The sequence below is a fragment of the Struthio camelus genome, chromosome 9 (genome assembly GCF_040807025.1).
Source record: "Struthio camelus isolate bStrCam1 chromosome 9, bStrCam1.hap1, whole genome shotgun sequence".
NCBI lineage: Eukaryota > Metazoa > Chordata > Aves > Struthioniformes > Struthionidae > Struthio > Struthio camelus.
This window is the reverse complement of record NC_090950.1, coordinates 22535540-22552913: the sequence shown is the minus strand read 5'-3', so window position 1 is coordinate 22552913 and position 17374 is coordinate 22535540. Positions and strand designations below refer to the sequence as shown.

At 54.5% G+C, this 17374-nt stretch overlaps 2 protein-coding genes across 13 annotated transcripts in view; both read right to left on the bottom strand.

Moving 5' to 3' along the window:
- The window catches only part of AP2M1 (adaptor related protein complex 2 subunit mu 1), a 32532-nt gene extending 30420 nt beyond the window's left edge, over window positions 1–2112 (bottom strand). The window contains exon 1 of one of the 6 annotated variants that reach the window (XM_068954628.1): window positions 1969–2112. The gene's annotated coding sequence lies outside the window, so the exon portion shown is untranslated. Of the gene's footprint in view, window positions 1–1927 lie in introns of all 6 variants that reach the window. The other 5 variants (XM_068954629.1, XM_068954630.1, XM_068954631.1 and 2 more) reach the window with 5 other exon arrangements.
- An 891-nt stretch (window positions 2113–3003) lies between these two features.
- Window positions 3004–17374, bottom strand: part of DVL3 (dishevelled segment polarity protein 3) — a 34906-nt gene continuing 20535 nt past the window's right edge. For 2 of the 7 annotated variants that reach the window (XM_068955100.1, XM_068955104.1), the window contains 15 exons: window positions 16203–16272; window positions 12052–12173; window positions 11529–11635; window positions 10833–10968; window positions 10454–10547; window positions 9979–10048; window positions 9542–9681; window positions 9268–9344; window positions 8687–8799; window positions 8315–8365; window positions 8030–8179; window positions 7071–7202; window positions 6644–6811; window positions 5802–6014; window positions 3004–5494 (listed from right to left, as the gene is read on the bottom strand). In XM_068955100.1, the coding sequence (XP_068811201.1) occupies window positions 5070–5494; window positions 5802–6014; window positions 6644–6811; window positions 7071–7202; window positions 8030–8179; window positions 8315–8365; window positions 8687–8799; window positions 9268–9344; window positions 9542–9681; window positions 9979–10048; window positions 10454–10547; window positions 10833–10968; window positions 11529–11635; window positions 12052–12173; window positions 16203–16272 (2068 nt within the window). In that variant the 3' untranslated portion in view covers window positions 3004–5069. Of the gene's footprint in view, window positions 5495–5801; window positions 6015–6643; window positions 6812–7070; window positions 7203–8029; window positions 8180–8314; window positions 8366–8686; window positions 8800–9267; window positions 9345–9541; window positions 9682–9978; window positions 10049–10453; window positions 10548–10832; window positions 10969–11528; window positions 11636–12051; window positions 12174–15788; window positions 15886–16202; window positions 16273–17374 lie in introns of those variants that run through there. The other 5 variants (XM_068955101.1, XM_068955105.1, XM_068955102.1 and 2 more) reach the window with 5 other exon arrangements.

Genomic DNA, 17374 nt, shown 5'->3' with positions numbered 1-17374 from the left:
CGACGTGCTCTAGAGGACCCTGCTTGAGCAAGGGGGTTGGACTAGATGATCTCCCAAGGTCCCTCCCAACCTCGGCCATTCTGTGACTCTAGTCATCTACTAAAGGAAAGAAGCAGGCTGTACTATACAGACCTATTACATTTTGGCACCCTGGGCTGTACTTCTGTCTGTCCTTCAGCTAACCCCAAGAACATTTTTAACACGCACTAGCAGTCTTCAGTAGTATAAGCTTAGAACACTAATGCAAGACACTTTGTGTTGCACAAGAAAGTTTTGTCTCATCCCTGCATCAAGAAGACCTAAAGCTAAGTTTAAGTAGGGTCACAAGAAATTTTTATATAAAGCATGTTTTGTTCAGTGACTATTCCCATCCCATCAAAAAGATTAGAAACTCATCCAATCAGCAGAGCGCACTTCCAGTCATCTGTGTTTCAAAGAATTCAAGATTCAACCCTTCACAGCCTCAAGACTCAATTCTTAGAAGGCTGGAAATGTGCTCTCTTGAAAGGGAGAATTTAGTCATGATACCCTTCAAGGGTATCGGAAACAGGTTCTCTTCTTGGAGACAAAGATGGCAAGCTTGCAACCCAAAGAACACCAGGTATCCTTGTCACTAGATGTCAGTAACATGGCGTTCCCAACAAAAGCAATGCTTTCCTTCTGACAGAAAAAATATGGAAGTAGGCAGTTTGGCAGCATCTCACCAGATGAGATACTGTCCCTGCAAGCAAAACTGACGGGGACAAGTCTGTCATTTGCTACTGAACAGAATAGTAACTATGGTCCTCACAGCATTCAAGAGAACACTACCTAACAAAACACCACTACAGGAACCTATATTCAATTAGAAATCCATAATATCTCAACTTCTGAGCCACAGCAGAAGCCATCCAGGCTCACCTATCTGGGAAAGCTCCAGGCTCAGATTTTTGGCAGCCTGAGGCTAGAAGTTGACAGCAGCTTTGTCATCCTAAAGCAAGGAAAAAAACCAGAACTTCAAAATTTACAGTTTATAGAGAGAAGACCAGATCAAACAAGACTCATTTCCTAGTGAGAAGTCAACTACATTGTACAAAGGCTGCATTTCCTGTAGCCTTACAGACTCCAAAAACCTAGACCATGGAAGAAAGGAAGTGGAAATGCATTTAGAAGAGCTGTGGGATAAGGGCCCATTTCAAACCTCAGAACAAGGACAGTTCAGCATCAGCAGAGCTATAGTCTGCCTCAGCAGGTTCTCCAGAAAGGAAGCTAGAGGGTGCAGTCCACGACCTAGCTAATTCATGTTCATATCAGGAGTACAGATAAGTCATTTTAGGGGAAGTTCCTGCCTAATCCGACCGCAAGACCTTTGCTCGGGGTGACCCAGCACAGCGGTGCAGACCTTTCCCCAACACCCTGCACCGCTCAGGTCTTGCCTCTGCCACCACCACCCTCACCCGGTCTTCAGCAGCACCGCGGACACGAAGCCGCCACGACGGGTGTTCCGGACAGAGCATTAATTAACACAGGCGGCTAACAACCACCTCCCCCCCAAAGCAACACGCGAATAGATGCTAGCCAGCTCCAGCCAGCGGCGAGGCTGGGGGCCACCCCGGGAGGAGGCCCGGCAGCCGCTCGCAGCGGGCTGAGGAGCAGCTCTCCAGGGAGAGCCCGCTTCCCTCCCTCGCCGCCCCGCCGGCTCCAGGCGGGACCCCGGGGCGGCCCGGAGACGCTGCCGGCCCCCCCCAAGGGCAGCCGTCGGGGGGCCTCGCCCTGACAAGACCCCCCTAGGCCTGTCAGTGCCACGCCGCGCCCGCCGGGGGAGGCCCGCAGACCCCCGCCCCCGGCGGGTACTGAGGGAACCACCACCCAGGGCGGCTCGGCCCCGAGGAAGAGACGAGCCCCACCGCCCCGGGAAGCCGCCCCGCGGGAGAAGCGGGACACGCACCTCCGGCGTGGAGGAAGAAGGACCGCGCGGCGGCGCCTCACCTGCCGCCGCCCGCTCGCCGCTCGCTGCTCACTACCCAAGATGGCGGCCGCCACCCCCCCCTTCCCTCCGCGCCCCCCCTATCACTGCAGAGCCGCCGCCGCGCATGCCCCGCCCGCGCCCCGCCGCAGTTGCGCATGCGCCTCCGCGGGGAGGCAGGGCGGGGACTGTGCTCCGCATCCCGCCGAGTCGCTCGGCGCGCGGGGGGGGTGGGGGGGGCCGCTGAGTATGCTGGGAGTTGTGGTCCTGCGGCGCGGCGCGCGCTGGGAGTTGTAGTCCTATGGCGCGGTGCGAGCTGGGAGTTGTAGTTCCGGGAGGTAGCAGAGCTGACACACCCACGCGTGGAGTTGCGCAGGCCCAGCAGCAGCCCCCCCGGCCCGGGGGGGGGGCTCGAAGCACGGGGCATCCCCTGCCCCTCGGCATGGTCCGTGCGAGCAGGGCCCTCAGCCCACTGTCCCCAGCAGCCCTCAATTCCCTGATCCGCAGGGGGCTGGGGATACCCGTGGGACACAGCCCGTGGGGAAAGGTGGGTGCACTCGGCCAGGCCCCCAGCTGCCGTGCCCAGCCACAGGCACTGCTGCTTTCCCATCACCCACCCGCGCCATCCCCCCTCACAGGCCATATGTGCAGGTGCTCCTGGGGCAGCTCGCCCTCTGCCACCCTCTCCCCCTCATCTCATCGTGCCACGGGCAGCCAGGCAGAGCCCACTTCCAGAGCTGCCCAGGCCCCAGTCATCCCCCCACCCCCCAACGCATGCACCGCAAATATCTTTGCCTTACAGGCCCAATGAATAATTTTTCATCTTCTAATGCTGTGATCAATCAGCTCTTGCACCAGAAAGCAGCAGCAGGAGGAGGCTGGGACAGGCCGAGGTTAAGTCATGGCAGGTCTCAATAGCCCAGGAAGAATAGCTCTGTTAGAAAACAGAGAGGCTCAGGCCCAGGACAGCCCCTCGATGCCCAGAGCTTGCTGCCGAGCAAAACACAGGAGCATAGAAAAGAAGAGGGTGCTGAAAAAAAAACAACACGAGGCAGGAGTCCAATAAAACTATGTTTATAAATAAAAACAAGGAGACTGGTTTTGTTTTTATAAAACCCAGAGGGCAGGGCAGGGCAGGGCAGGGCAGGGCAGTGAGCAGTGGTCAGGGGAGGCTGCTGGGTGGCATTACGAAAGGCAGGAGAAGGGACAAGCAGCAGCTTGCCAGCACCAAGATCAGGGGACAGGAAGATGGCAGAGACTGGGCAAATTGGCACCAGCAGGCACAGGAAGAGGAGAGGCTTAGGGAGTCATAGGGAGATGAACTGGTGGCACACAGGAGCTGGCAGAGGGGGTGCAGGCACAACGCAGACCCCAGAGGAGCAAAATACATTTCATCTCCAAAATATAAAAAATTCAAACATAAGAAAGAAAGGCTGAAGGAGGCAACACTGTTGCAGAGAAAGCCATGGTCAGCAATATGAGAGGGCGCCAAGACCAACGGGAGCAGGGTCCAATGCATCCCTACCGTACCGTGCTCAGCCCCAGGCTCTGAGGAGGAGGCCGCCCCCCACCCCCTAACCCAAGGCACATCTCCTTCCCACACCACTCTTGTAGAGTGGAAGAAAGGCTCCACACACCCCAAAGAGGAGGAAAAAACAGAAGGGAGCATCAGAGCAAACGGACTCAATTGCCATCGCAATCCTCTGTGGGCACTGAGCCCAGGGCCCTGCATTCAACACCACAGTCCTTAATTCACAGGAGGGTTTGCGTCTCTTTAGGGAGCCATTTGCATCTAGGCTGGAGCGGGGCAGGCCCAGCTCTGCAGCTTTCTGGGCCCAGAGCCCCTTCCCTCCCCTCGACAGGCCAGCAGAGCTCATCCCGGGGGAGCAGAGGGTGCGGCTGGCCAGCGAACACAGGAGATCTCCGCTTTCCCCAAAAGAATGAAAGCGGACCAGAAGTGCCCCTCCCTCACCCTCTAGCTCTGTCCAGGCCACCCACACATCAGCATTGACTGTGGGAGATGTTACATTGCTGAAGGGAAGCGCAGCAGAGCAGGAGGGGGAAGGCCCCAGCTGCAGACACTGGCCCCAGGCGAGGGGCAGCCCCTACACAGGAGACAGGCAGCAGGGTGTGCTAGGCAGGAGGGCAACGCCTGGGCCTCTGCACCCCCTTTGGCAGAGCAAGCAGAGCTCTGCCCTTACATTCACACCCGTGCACACCACACACCCCCCCAGGCCTCGACCGGACATGTTTAGGTACCCAGCGCCAGTCAGGGTCGGATGCCGGAGGAACGGACCCAATCTCAAGTCTCGCTGTCAGGGAAGCAGGCAGGAGGGTTCTGCCATAGGGTAGCGCCAGGCTCAGATTTGGCCCAAGGAGCGGCAAGGGGAGGGAGGCTAAGGGAAAGTGGCACCATCCCTCCACTCCCTAGAGGCAGTGAAGCCCTGGAACATTCATGCATTAGCCAAAAGGCAATTACACTTGGATTTAAACACATATAAGGCCAGAGCTGGGCGCTGCTCCCCTCTCAGTGCTGCGGAAAGGGCAGGGAGTCTTCCGCTAGGGGGAGAAAAGAAGACATCTTCAGCACCATGCGTGCCCAGCGCCCTTGGAGCTCCGTGTCCTCCTGTCGGGCCACGCCACGCTCCAGCTCTCCCCCCTGCGGGCGGCAGGCTCAGAGAAAGTCAAACACCCCGTAATTCTTTGCTGCTTGATAGAAGAAACACAAAAGGGTGAAAAGAAAGAAGAGATGTTTAGGGCAGAAGGACTGCGGCAGCAGCAACACACGGGCAAGCAGCACAGGGCGCTGGGATGGATGCAGATTAATGGGGTTAGAGAGGACGGCAGGAGGGAATTACCATCGGCAATACACAAGTCTGGTGGCAGGATGGGCTGGCAGAGCTCAGCAGGCCTGCCAGGCCCCTCCACCCCGCTCGAGGAGGGATTAGAATCAAGGTTTAGTTCCATTTATTTTTTTCCCTTTTTTTTCTTTTAGTTATCAAGACCAAAAAAAAAAAAAAAGACCCATAAAAACAAGGGGTGAAGCTGGGGCTGGTCCTAGGAGACAAACGACTGGGGATGGAAGGGGGAAGGAGGGGCAGCAGACAGACAGGGGACGGGCGCTTCACATTACATCCACAAAGAACTCACTGGGGTTGCCCATGGCCATTCGGAAGGACTGTCTACTGGCTGTCAGTTCTGGGGGCACAGAGGCCAGGTCACGGCCCGGCGGTGCCCCGGGGGGCCCCATGGCTGAAGGCGGTGGAGGCATCAGCAACATGGGGGGGCTGAAGAGAGGGGGGAGGCCAGGCGGCCCATATGACTGCTGGCTGTGGTGGCTGCGGATACTGTGAGCCAGGGAGTGCTGGCTGCGCTGGCTGTGCTGGCTGGCAGGCACCGAGCGCTCACTGGCCGCACGCTCACGCCGCATGCTGCTCCGGGTGGTGTGGTCCGACTCGCTCCCGCTGCCACCTGACTTGGACTCTCCAGTCTTCTCTCTCTCCTTCCTCCTCTCGCTGCCGCTGCGATTGGAACCACTGCTCCGGCTCCCTGCAAAACACACGGGGCAAGGTTAGGCAACACATCAGATAAACCAGGAAGAAAGAATCCTCTGCTCCCCACCAAGACAGGACTACAACACACTGCAGCACAGCTACCAGACTGCACAGTCCATGGTCTCACTCTCCGTTCAACTCTAATCCCATAACCCCTGTGGGATTCCTCTGAATGAAGGCTTTGATCTGGCTCCCCCATGCATACAGCCTTGCCTAAGGGACTAGCCTGTTCCCGCAGCTTCCCCCAAGTGAACAGGGCACCTGCTCAGCTCTACAGGCACATGTGGGTCCCTTTCACTCACCTTCACTGTGCTGGCTGCCTGCACTGCCCCCTCCATAGCTGTAGCCTGGGTCAGGGAAGCCGGGGTGGGGGTTGTATGGATGAGGTGGTGGATACTGATATGGGAAAGCCATAGGCCAGGGTGCGGCTCCCGGGTGTGGGAGCGGAGCCAAAGTGTCCTGATCGGAGGCACCGCTGGAGCCATCATGATCATGAAGAGACAGGTTAGCCATGTCTGCAGGAAAGTAGAGAACAGGGGTTAATCCGAGTGGAAAGATAGCCACGTGTGATGAAACAGCATCATGTCCACCCTTGTCGACAGGCAGCGATGCGGTACACAAGGAGGTAAGAGAAGCTGGCACCCTCCCTGTTAAGCAGTACAGCCACGTGTGCCTCCCGCAGGGACAGCATCCAGGCTGCGAGACTCGGAGCTGTCACTCCGAGACAGAAACAAGCTCAGAGGGAAAGGACCACATCAGAGCTAGAGCTTGCCTTGCCAATTAGTCTCATCCATCCTTCTCATTTGAGCAGAACCTAGCTGTCAAGAGCACCGCTCCCTTGCCAGCAGTGAAAGCTCAGAGCCTGGAGCCAAGTACAGTCAGAAAAGGCTAAGACTCTACTTTGGCTGCCCAGGCAAAAAGACTGCGTGGCACACGATAGTGTCAACAACGCTCCCAAATTCACAGCCCCAGCAAGCATGACAAGGGTGCTGGGACATTTTTCACTGCTCTCTAAAGAGAGCTGTACAACAAGGGGCCAAGTCTGACAGCAAAGGCTGTGCCAATGTCCCTGGGTGTCAGCAGGGCTCTGCCACACCAACCTCTCCCTTCCCGCCCATGCCAAGCCCAGAGTTAAGTGCCATACTGCCACAGAGGTCCCCGAAGATGTAGTAACACTGTTCGGAGAAGGTGATCTTGTTCACAGTATGTCGGATGTAGCCAGCCTTCAGCAGATTGCTGGCATACTTGCGGGATTCACGACGGTCTGTGAAGCCCTCCACATGATGATACAGCCAATCCACCACATCTGAACCTGCCACAAAACATCAGGGTTAAACACAGCAAGAGAGAGGATAGCATCCCTTGAAGCAGAGTGGGCCAGGCTAGAGTCAAGACAAAGTGGGCCCAAAGATGAAAAGGGACTGCACAGCCAGGGGTTCAGCTTGTGACCCTAGTCTGGGTCAACAGTTATTTTACACTGACATAGATGCTCCCTTTATGAGCATTTGCTTGGGAAACAGGCCACCCGTTCCCCACTCCCTGCCTTTGCTGGAGGCAGCACAGGCTCTTACCAATGAAGGCATTAGGGATGGTGATCTTCAGCCACATGCGGTCACGCACCTCCAGGCCTGACTCGGGTGAGGCCATGGCTTTGACAATGGTGGCCATGTCACTGTGGATGGACAGGTGAAAATCATCGAGGCCTGTGGCGTGGACAGAGGAAAGGGGAGCAGAGATGAGAGGGGACAGAAGAGACCACAGGGCCACATGGAAGCATCACACACAGGAGGAATGGGCCAGGGAACAATACATTGCAGACAGCCCTGGGGTGCATGCTGGCCTAACCTCCATTCCAGCCTTCCAATGTTACTCTTTGCCTGTGAGCTGTTTCCTCTTGCACAAACACAGGCTACAATCTCCTTCCACCCAGGCCCAAGCAAATGAGATCCAAAAGCTGCCATCTCAGCCCACACGGCTCAGCAAGGGAGTTTACTGCTCCTTACAAAGTTACAGCAAGCTCCTGGCCTCTTGCCCCTGCTCAGAGCTCTCTAGACAATTGCTTCTGGGTTCTGTTTACTAGAATCACCCAAAACCTTCAGAAACAGCCCTCTGCTCAGCAGGTCTCCGCTCCACTGCAAGGTTCCCTGCTCCCAAAAGCCTTCTCCATCCTGCCCTACCTGCTGCCTGAGCACACCTTGTTCCAGGGCAAACCTACGCCCCTCTGGCCCTGCACTCTCAGCTGGGAATCCCAGATTGCTCCCTGAGCCTCTCCTCCACGCCTGCCACAGCTCCTGGATTGTGTCCAGGCTCTCCTATTCTCCTTAAGTAGAAATCAAGAAATATGGCACTAACTCTCCCAGCCAGAACTCCTGCTGATCTATGCACCTGCCTGGTGAGAGCTCTCTCTCTCTCTCTGCTCTAGTCCCTTGGCTTGGGAGACCTTCCCCATGCAGAAGTATTGCTCCCATTAGGGCACAGCGTAGGTGAGGAAGCCGTGCAGCGCAGGGAGCGCGGAGGCACGAGGACTTACGTTCGGTCTCTGGGATGGAGCTGGTGATGGAGGAGCTGGTGGAAGTGATTGTGCTCATGGATGGACTCATACCGTACGCTGGGTAGGTGCCGGTCATCGCTGCTGTGTGGGACACCCAGGCTGCCGGGTCAATGGGCCGGATGGGCTCACCTGCAGTAAAGAGAAAGTCAGTCAGTAGCTATCAGAAATCATCCCCTCATCAAATCCACCTCTTGGGGGGGGGGGGGGGGGGAGGGCGGGGACTCAGCACAGCCCATTCCATCCCCAGCATCTGCCGGGACTCACCCGGATCGGAGCATGGAGAGTCTGGCCCAGCCCAGATCCGCTGGGGAGCAACTGGGAGAGAAAGAAGAGAGGGAGGGTCAGCAGGAGAGGTGCAGAGGGAGAGATCCCCCTATGGCTGAGGGGGGTGTTTCTCTGTCCTCTGGCGCTCTGAGCAAGTGACCCCCCTGCCCCAGTGAAACGCGTCCCCAGCGTGATGTGGGAAGGAGGGCTGGGCTTATGGGCATTTTGGCTTGGGAATAGGATACTGTGGCCTCCTAGCAGGAGAGCTGAACCCCCATCAAACCCCATTTCAGTGCCACACGGCATTACACACACACACAAAGGAGAAGAACAAGACAACAATCAAGTAAGTGCTCAAGGCAGGGCTCTCACATGGGCTGGGCACCAGCGTTAAGGGTGGGTCAGCTATCCACTTACTCCTAGGTAACGAGAAGCAGCCCCGGGGGCTGGGGTCCCAACACTTGGCAACAGTCAGGGTGATGGGCCTGCAGCAAAAAGGTAAGAGTTAGAACAAGCGCTCAGTGGCACAACCCCCTGTGAGACCCAAGGAGGATGCTGTATGTGGGCTCTCTCCTCCTGGGGGACAGGAAAGTAGCCAGCACAAGTGCTGCCCTTATCCCCCCCGCCAGCTACGGATTTCCCTAGTGGCATGGCCAAAAAAATGGGGTAGGCAGTAGGAGCTACAACCCTCCTCTTAGCCAAGCCAAGCAAAAAGGTGACACAGCATCTCCAAAAGTCAGGAAGTGGCCCCCCAGTTCACCACAACTGGGTTGGCTCCATTTCTTGCTTTGGACGTCAAAACCCAGGAACAAAAGCAATACTAGAAACCTAAGTTCTGGGTCCTTGCAGTCTCAGAGCTGCTGGCAGAGACAGCTGGGGAAACACAACCCGCAGACCCAAAGGACATGCCATACAGCTGCCCACAGAAGTGAGAAGCAACCCAGAGTACCTACCCAGGCTTGTGCACAATCTCTCTCAGCACCCGTACAGCATCATCGTTGCTCATGTTTTCAAAGTTGATGTCATTCACCTGCAAACAATGCAAAGGGGTGAGTCCCAAAGATGTGGCCAGAGGCTGAGCTCCCCACTCAGCTCAGCAGTGACTCAGCTTCCTCCTTCCAAGAGCAGCTTCCCAGGTTTAGTCTGCCAAAATGTGCAAGGAGGCTTCTGGGTCTTTCTCTACTGCTCTCCCAGGCTCAACAATGGGAGTATGTGGGTGCAAAGTACCTGCAAGAGCATGTCTCCAGGCTCAATCCTGCCATCAGCTGCCACAGCACCGCCTTTCATGATAGAGCCGATGTAAATGCCTCCATCTCCACGCTCATTGCTCTGTCCCACAATGGAAATGCCCAGGAAGTTGTATTTCTCTGTAGGGATGGAAGGAGAATGAAATATAACATCATAAAGCAGGAGGCACAAGCAGCCCTAACCTCAGAGAAACCATATGCTAATCACGGTCACTTGCACACCTCTGTCCTGGAGAGACCTCTTAAGACATGACAAAACTCTTGAGAGAGCAGTGCTTCAGCACAAGCCACTTTCCCAAAGAATCCGTCTCCTCATCCCTCCTTGTACGTTCTCTCCTGGCCCCTTCCTCGGTTCCCCGCTCCACTACCCAACCTCACTCTGTAAGGGCTGCAGACTCTGGTCATGCCTCAACTCACCCATGTTAAGCGTGACAGTGATGATGTTCAGGGACATGGTGGAGTCTGTGATGCTGCTGAAGGACGATGACTGCAACACAAGCGAAACAAGGGATGTCTACCTGTGCCTTGGTACCATTCCCAGCCCCTGCTCCCTCCACACGTGCTCCCCACAACCCCTGTGGCACCAGAGCCACCAACCCCAGCTCCAGCCTAACAGTGGGAGCTTTGCAGAGCTGGGGAACATCAGCCACAGCTCTTACGACCTCTCCACAGCCAGGATGAGGTCTGTAGTCCCAGCTCTTAATGCTGCACTGGCTTGGAAAGGGTTTATAGGATTCTATAGAAGTCTCTCTTGACTTAAGAGTCAACCTATGTCAAAGGAAAAACGCGCGCACAGCAAACACAGCTGAATCCCTATCAGCCCTGGAGAGATCCACCTGGCAGCCCACTCTGCCCTACACTGCCTTCCCCAGAATAGCCAGTCCTCATGTACCCGCTCAATCCGCGGAGCCTTCTGTTTCCGCCTGCGTCGCTTGTGCCTCCTCATCAGACGGGAAGCACTGCTTTGCTCTGTTGAACTGCTAAACCTAGAGGCAAAAGCAAGAGTCAGCTCTTCTCTCACTGTCGGGCAGCTCTGGCAGCACGAGAACCACAGAAAAGGGCATAGAGAATAGAGGACTAGAGGACTCCAGGGGCAGAGAGGCAGGGTGACATACAGGGGACAGGTGATAGCAGAGAGGGCTGCTGGGTGAGATTCAAGACAACGGCCGGTCTGAACAAGGACCCCAGAACTACTGTGCTCTGTGCTGGCACCTCTCTGGGTTGGAAGGCAAGGGGAAGCCAGCGTTCCTCCAGGCCCTAAGCTCTCCTACCTGCTGGTGGAGTCATCTTCGTCTGAGTCGAAGAAGCTGGTGGTCTCCAGCTCACTGCTCATGAGTGTGGAGGAGCTCTCGTACCCGCCCAGGTCTCGGCGCCGCTCTCCCTTCACCGTCCCGTTCACCCTAGGTGCTAGGAAGCAACCAGATTCAGTGTGCTTAAGAGAGCAAACAGGGAATCCCTCACCTCAGGGCCTACGGCAGCCCCCTCAGAAGGGGTCTGGCCATAAGACAACCCCAGCTAGTGCAGGCTGGCTCCAAGTCCACATGGGCATTAGATCCATCTCCTGTGGGATACCTCTTTGACCCTGCTAGAAGATGGGGAAGAGACTGACGGGCCAATCAGGAATAAGGCTGCTAAGTCGAGGAAGGCTGTTGCAGCTGGTCCTTGGCAGACCAAGGACTAGCACGGAGAATAGGAAGGCTACTGCCCACAGCACTTTTCACCGGGAAGGACTAAGGCTCTTCTGTCTCTCTCCCACTCCTGACGTTTCTATGAGAGCACCAAACTGATGCCACATAGGGGCTAGCTCCTACCTCCAAGATGAGGCTATAGCCTCAGGCCATCGAACAGCCCTTCCGAGCTGAGAAGGTTCCGCAGAGCGGACAGAGTGGCCCCATGTCTGTGACTAGTGCCTCCCACCGTACCCCAGCCATGCCCTGCTGAGCTCTGGCCACAACGTCAACACTCACCATGCTCAGGGCCATCTTTCCGACGAGGTCGTTCCCTCTGCGATGACACCACCGAGTCTGTCTCTGTCTCATTGTCCAGGTTTTCCCTACTCCCTCCGGTGTTAGGGCTGTGATGAGATAAAAGGCACAAACGTGTCCAGCTGGGAATGGCATAAGCAGGCTCTTTCCACCTCTGCACTGGTAGGTGCCTACCTCCAGCCATCAGCTGTCTCCCTCTTCTGAGGGACAGGAGCAGAGGTGGTGGGGAACAATGACAACCCATCTATGCATGCAGGACAATGGGCTGGGGGAAGCTGTGTCAGCTCTTTGCCAACTACCCTATACTGCTTTCAGCGTGCTCTTGCTCGTTAAATGATAGAGCTCCACTTCAAATCCGCTTCCAGCCTCATCATCAGGCCCTCTGGTTGGCTGTGATCCCTGCCAATTTGGATAGGGACACCCCAGTATCTGGTCTTCCCATCCCAATTGGGAGCAAAGTCACTGCGGTCCTAAGGAAACCAGGACGTGTGACCAGGTAACTTACTGGAAGGAGGGGGGCCTGGAGTCCCCAATTCCTCCTGTGCGCTCCATGGAGGGTGGCAGCTCTGTTTGGTTATCAGCACAGACTGACCCAGCATCTGAGTGTGACCCCTCTGCAGACACCAACTAGAGGGATGAGAGACAGAGAGTGAAATGGCTGAGGAAGCAGGAAAACATTTACAAGTAATAACATCTGAATGGCCAAACGAGTCAGCCATAAAGCCTGTCTGGCCTAGTACCTCATCTCTGAGGGAGGCCAACAGCAGGTGCCCAGGAAAGGGTACAGGAAGAGGCCAAGCACATAGCAACATCTGCCCTCAACATGCTCCCAGCCTCCATCTATTTGTCATTTGTCTATTCCTCAAGGAATTCCTGAGCAGTGAAATACAGGTGGCTAACAGCCCTGCTTGGAGTTTCTGCCATCAGTCTCCACACTTGCACCGCACAACCTTTGAGCTCAGATAAGCTTTAGCAAGTGTCCTGTGGCAGGGAGGGGATTCTCCCTAGTTCTTACATCAGAAGAGAAAGCAATCAGTTATTCCTTCGTTGACCTTCTCTTGATTTTATTGGCCTCTACAACTTTGTCCTCAAGCCATGAGATCGAGCAGGTTTTTCACCTTCCCAGCTTCCTTGGTCCTTGGTCCAGGACCAAGGCTGGCCTTGAAGTAGACTCCAGCATGCTGTCTTCTGGGTTCCACAAAACCTTTTCAAACTTTCAACTTGTGTCCACCTGAGTGGCTTGGGCACAGTCTCCAGTCATCCTCTGGTAAGCTCAGCATCTTTCCCAGTGCAGAAATTCGAGCAAGTCTCAAAGCCCAGGAACTATTTACACCAGCAATGCTTTCGGGCAGCCCAGGCACACCTACCTCTGGGCCGCTGGCTCTTAACGTAAACCAGCTATTTCCCTGGGCTCAGGGAATGGGACACAGTGAACGGGCTAGCTAATAGAAAGAAACAGTTTAAGTTCAAATGAGCTCAATGGAAAGTAGCTCCCCTAACCCCAGCCAGGTTTGCGTTCTCACCACTGCCCAGCTGTGTTCAACAGGGCTAATTCCCACAGGTCCTGGCAGGAAAGCAACTAAACACCATTCCTTTACAAGGGTCATAAAGGGCATCCAAAGCAGAGATGAAAGGGCCCAAAAAGGAGCTCTCCCTTGGCCAAGGAGTAAGTTCCCAGGGAAAAGGTGGAGCACGTGAGCAAGGGAAAGTCAATTTCCATCTTCAAGGACTTCCCAATGCATCCTTTCATTCCTGCACTTGTCTGTCCCATGCCTGTTCCCTGCAAAGCACGGGCACTGGAAAGCAGGGGGATTAGCTCTCTCCTAGTGTCAAGGAAGGACTGGAAGGCCCAGCACCTTGATCTGACCCAGACAGAACAGGCTGTGGGTCAGCCTGGAGCCAGCCCAGTAAGGCAAGACGACCACGGCAGGAGTCAGGCCTCAGTCTATGTACTTGAACCAGCTGCCTACTCATGTAATGAAGGAGAGGTCTAATTTAACACAAGTAAGGATGTGCCACCATAGGTGAGGACAAAGAGTCAGAAGGACCACGGAGTGAGGGCTGGAAAGAAGCTGATGAGCTGATACCTGCTCACCATACTGTAAAGGCCAGTGGAAATCCAGAGGCAGCTCTGCCACCTGTTGGTGGGGGAACCACATGTGTAGCAAGGAAGCGGGAGCAGCTGCCAGCCAGACAGGAGGAGGCAGAGCCCCTGTTTCTAGAGATTCTGGGCACTTTCCAGAATCACAGATGAAACAGTATGAGCCATGCCCTGCCCAACTCTGAGAACTGGGGAAATGGTGAAAAGGCGGGGGGGGGGGGGGGGAGGCAGACAAACCCCACAGATTATCATCAAGGCAGGGAAAGAAAGGTCTGTTGCCAGGGAGGCACTGGGAACAGAGACAGGGATGCAGCTGGAGCAAGGAGGACAGAGTAGCCCCAAGAAAGCCCCAGCAGAGGGAACAGACAAGGCAGAGAGCACCCTGGGGTGTTAAAAGCTGCAGAGCCCGTCCTGCAGGCCCCAGGACAAGCCCAACAGCTCCTGCTCTCACAACTGTCTAACTAGCTCTTGTCTTGCTCTCAGCTCAGCTTCCCTCCCTCCAGCAAGCCCCAGGCACAAGCCCAGCTCTGCTCCCAGCACCTTCCCAGTGGCATGTCTTCCCAGGACACATCCCACTCCCTGGGGGGCCACATCCCTGCTCTGGTAGATGCTGCCTGGGAGCACAAGGGGAGAAGAGATGCTGGCAGTGGCCAGCGTTGCCTAGGGAAAATTCATAATGCTCTGCGCCTGAAGATCTCCGGATGAGACCAGGCAAATAAGTCTGGACGCAAGCTGCAGGCTAGCTATCAGGGAGCTACTGGGAGGGAGAAGAGGGGGTGTTCCCAAGCAGGGGTTCTGATGTTGCCTTCCTCCAAAACTCCTGGGGCTAGGATTTCCTCCAGGGAAGGTTTCAATAACCACCCTATGCTTTTCCTGCCCCTTTTACTGTCAGGAAATACTTGCTCTGATCCAACACCCCCCCTCCCCCCAATCTTTCCCTCTCACTAAAATAAGTGCCAAGTTTCTAAAACAGTCTCATTCCAGCCTGTCTGGCAGAAACAGCAAAGCAAACGTTTCCCCCATCCCCAAAACAACCACAGACAGGGAATCTCAGCAAGGAAAGAAAAAGGGATTGACAGCCATGCATAAAGGTCCCTGGGACTGCTGTCATCCTCGGTGCATAAGAGCTGGCAGCGGTGCTAACTCCTGGCACAACTGACCCACAAGGAGCCAGCGTTTCAGACGCTGTCTGCAGCAGCAGCACGGCGGCCGGCTCAGACCAGAGCTCCTGCTAGCGTTCTGCGGGCAGATCAGACCAAACTGCACCAGACCCATGACATTCGCGCTGAGCGGTCAGCCCCAGAGAACCACTACAAGGAAAGCCAATTGCTGTGTGGACATACGAATCACATTGAAAAGCAGGTCAGGTAAAAAAAGAGCCATGGAGAGGGGTCTGAGCCCCTGGAACCCCCTGACAGAGCATATGAAAACAAAAGGCAGCTGGAAATGAAGCAGAGGGAAAATGTCTAGGGACAGATGCAGCAGTAATAGCATGGACAGGGGCTGAGAACTGGATGGGCTCCATGTTTTGTGAGAGCCCTGATAACCGCTAGAGGGAGGACGGCAAACAGTCCAGCAGCTGCAGCCTGTGGGCCTCTTTGTGTCGGAGCCCAGAGCACCCTCTTTTCCTTGTGCACACAGGGCTCCACCCTGCGCTCTGCGCAGCCGGCCTTGCAGCAAGAGCTAGTTTGGCAACAGGGTGCCTGCCTGCCTGGTCCTGTTACCCAGCCTTTGCCATCCCCACCCTCCTTTACCAAATGCAGTCGCTTCATTGCCCCCCAGTCGAGGCTTAGCTGTTTGATGCAGGGATAGGAGAAGCATCAGGTCTTATCTAGCCTGATTTGCAAGAGACTGAAGATCATCCCTGCATAATGGCTGTTTGGTGGCCTCTGGAAAAAAGCACTTGGGTCTTCGTCCTGTTCCAGGGGCAGATCCACACACCCCAACCAGCATAAACTGCAGCTCAGCAGAGGGGAAAAAGGGACGACAGGCTATGGAGACTGAATACCCTCCCCTCCCCTCCCCCCCCCCCAAACAGAGGGTCCCCTTTGGGGCAGAGGAAGGCATGCAGGCAGGGGACAGAGCATGTGCATGGCATGGCACGGAGGGAGAAGCTTGCCCTTCAGCTGCCCAGGCAGTACCTTTAGTCTTCAGGGCAGTCAAATCCAGTCCGCTTCACCAGCACTAAAGTCACTTAAGCCCTTTGCGCCAGTCACCGGGGTGGGACTTTCCTTGGAAAGCTGACCCTGCCGTAGGGGCACATGGGTTACGCTGCGGGCAGGCTGGGACTATCACCTCTGCTAGGCATCAGTTACAGCAAGCTCTCCACAGAGGCATCCCACATCCTCCCCTGCACGGAGGACCCAGCACCACATTGCCCAGCCTCCAGCAGAGGGATGGGAGCGTGGTAATCCAGCTCATCAGCTTTGGTAGCAGTTAGCACTTGGATGGTACAGAGCAGTCCTAGTGCTTTTCTTGGCACTGTGCAATCAAATGGTGGTTTTCAGAGGGAGCAGAAACAGGCAGAGCGATAACAAAGCAAGAGACTTGCTTACCCACGACACCACCCGGCCGTTGAAACAGGGAAGTTTGGCATTGTCATCTGAGATTTCTTCTTTCACCACTCTGCAGAGAGGAGAGGAGGGAGGCAGAGCTAGATGCAGAACTTCAGAGCAAAAGGAGACTTTCTCCAAGTCATGTGTCTACACTGAACAACAAACAGTCCAGGCTTGGGCAGGGGACAGAGAGAGAACCTGCAGCTCCCTGCTGCTCACCCTAACACCAGCCTGTCCCATGCCCACAGCCACAACTGGCAGGCTGGAGGGAAGAAAACAAGGGTAAAACAGACTCTCCCATGTGCCTCCAGCTGTTTTGCCCCCAGATTCATACTTTAATCAGTCAACAAAATTCAGATTCACATTTTTACCAGTTCGCTTATTTCTAAAGAAATACCTTCTTTATAATGATCTGAAATGATCACAGTCTATGTCAAAGACTTTTAATACGTGAAAGTGAAATATATTAAACATGCTGCCTCCCAAATGTTACTGTCACTTTTAATTACATACATAAAATTTCAACATCACTTCAAGCTTTATAGTTGTGCCACAATGTCATGTTCCTGTATTACACAAACAGCTACATTATTACTAGCGTTCACAGTGAGGGAGTGCTGATAATTTTGTTTTTTCCAATAGTAAAAAGTTCTGGTTTCTTTGGAGAGAAAATTAAAAATTAAATATCATTGGGCACCTGAGTACCTTTGCAACAGTAAGCCTGAAGTCGACTCAACTTGCAAATTCATCAGATACAGTTCATACTTTGATAAATCAAATTTAATCGCAAAATGGGCTTTAATAAGTTCATTTTCCTTCCTACAAAACCACAACATTTAAAGCATTCTTATTTCATACGAAGAACTCTTATAAGTAACTTGCGATATTTCTAAATTTCCACTTCCAAGCTACATCTAAAATAGCTTGACACACGTGCTGAAGAAAAAACAAACAAACAAAAAACATGTAGCAGCTAAACAATGAAAAAATTATGTTTGGAAGGAAAAGTATCAAACAGGAAAAGAACAAATGCAAAACAAAAGGAAATTCACATTAAGCAAAGTAGCTTGTAAGTAACTAACATAGTAAAGGAAGGTAAGATCACTTCAGGAGCTCCCAAGGGTCCTCAAGCCAGTCCCCAATTCACAGAGAATGGAAGAGGATGCAGCTGG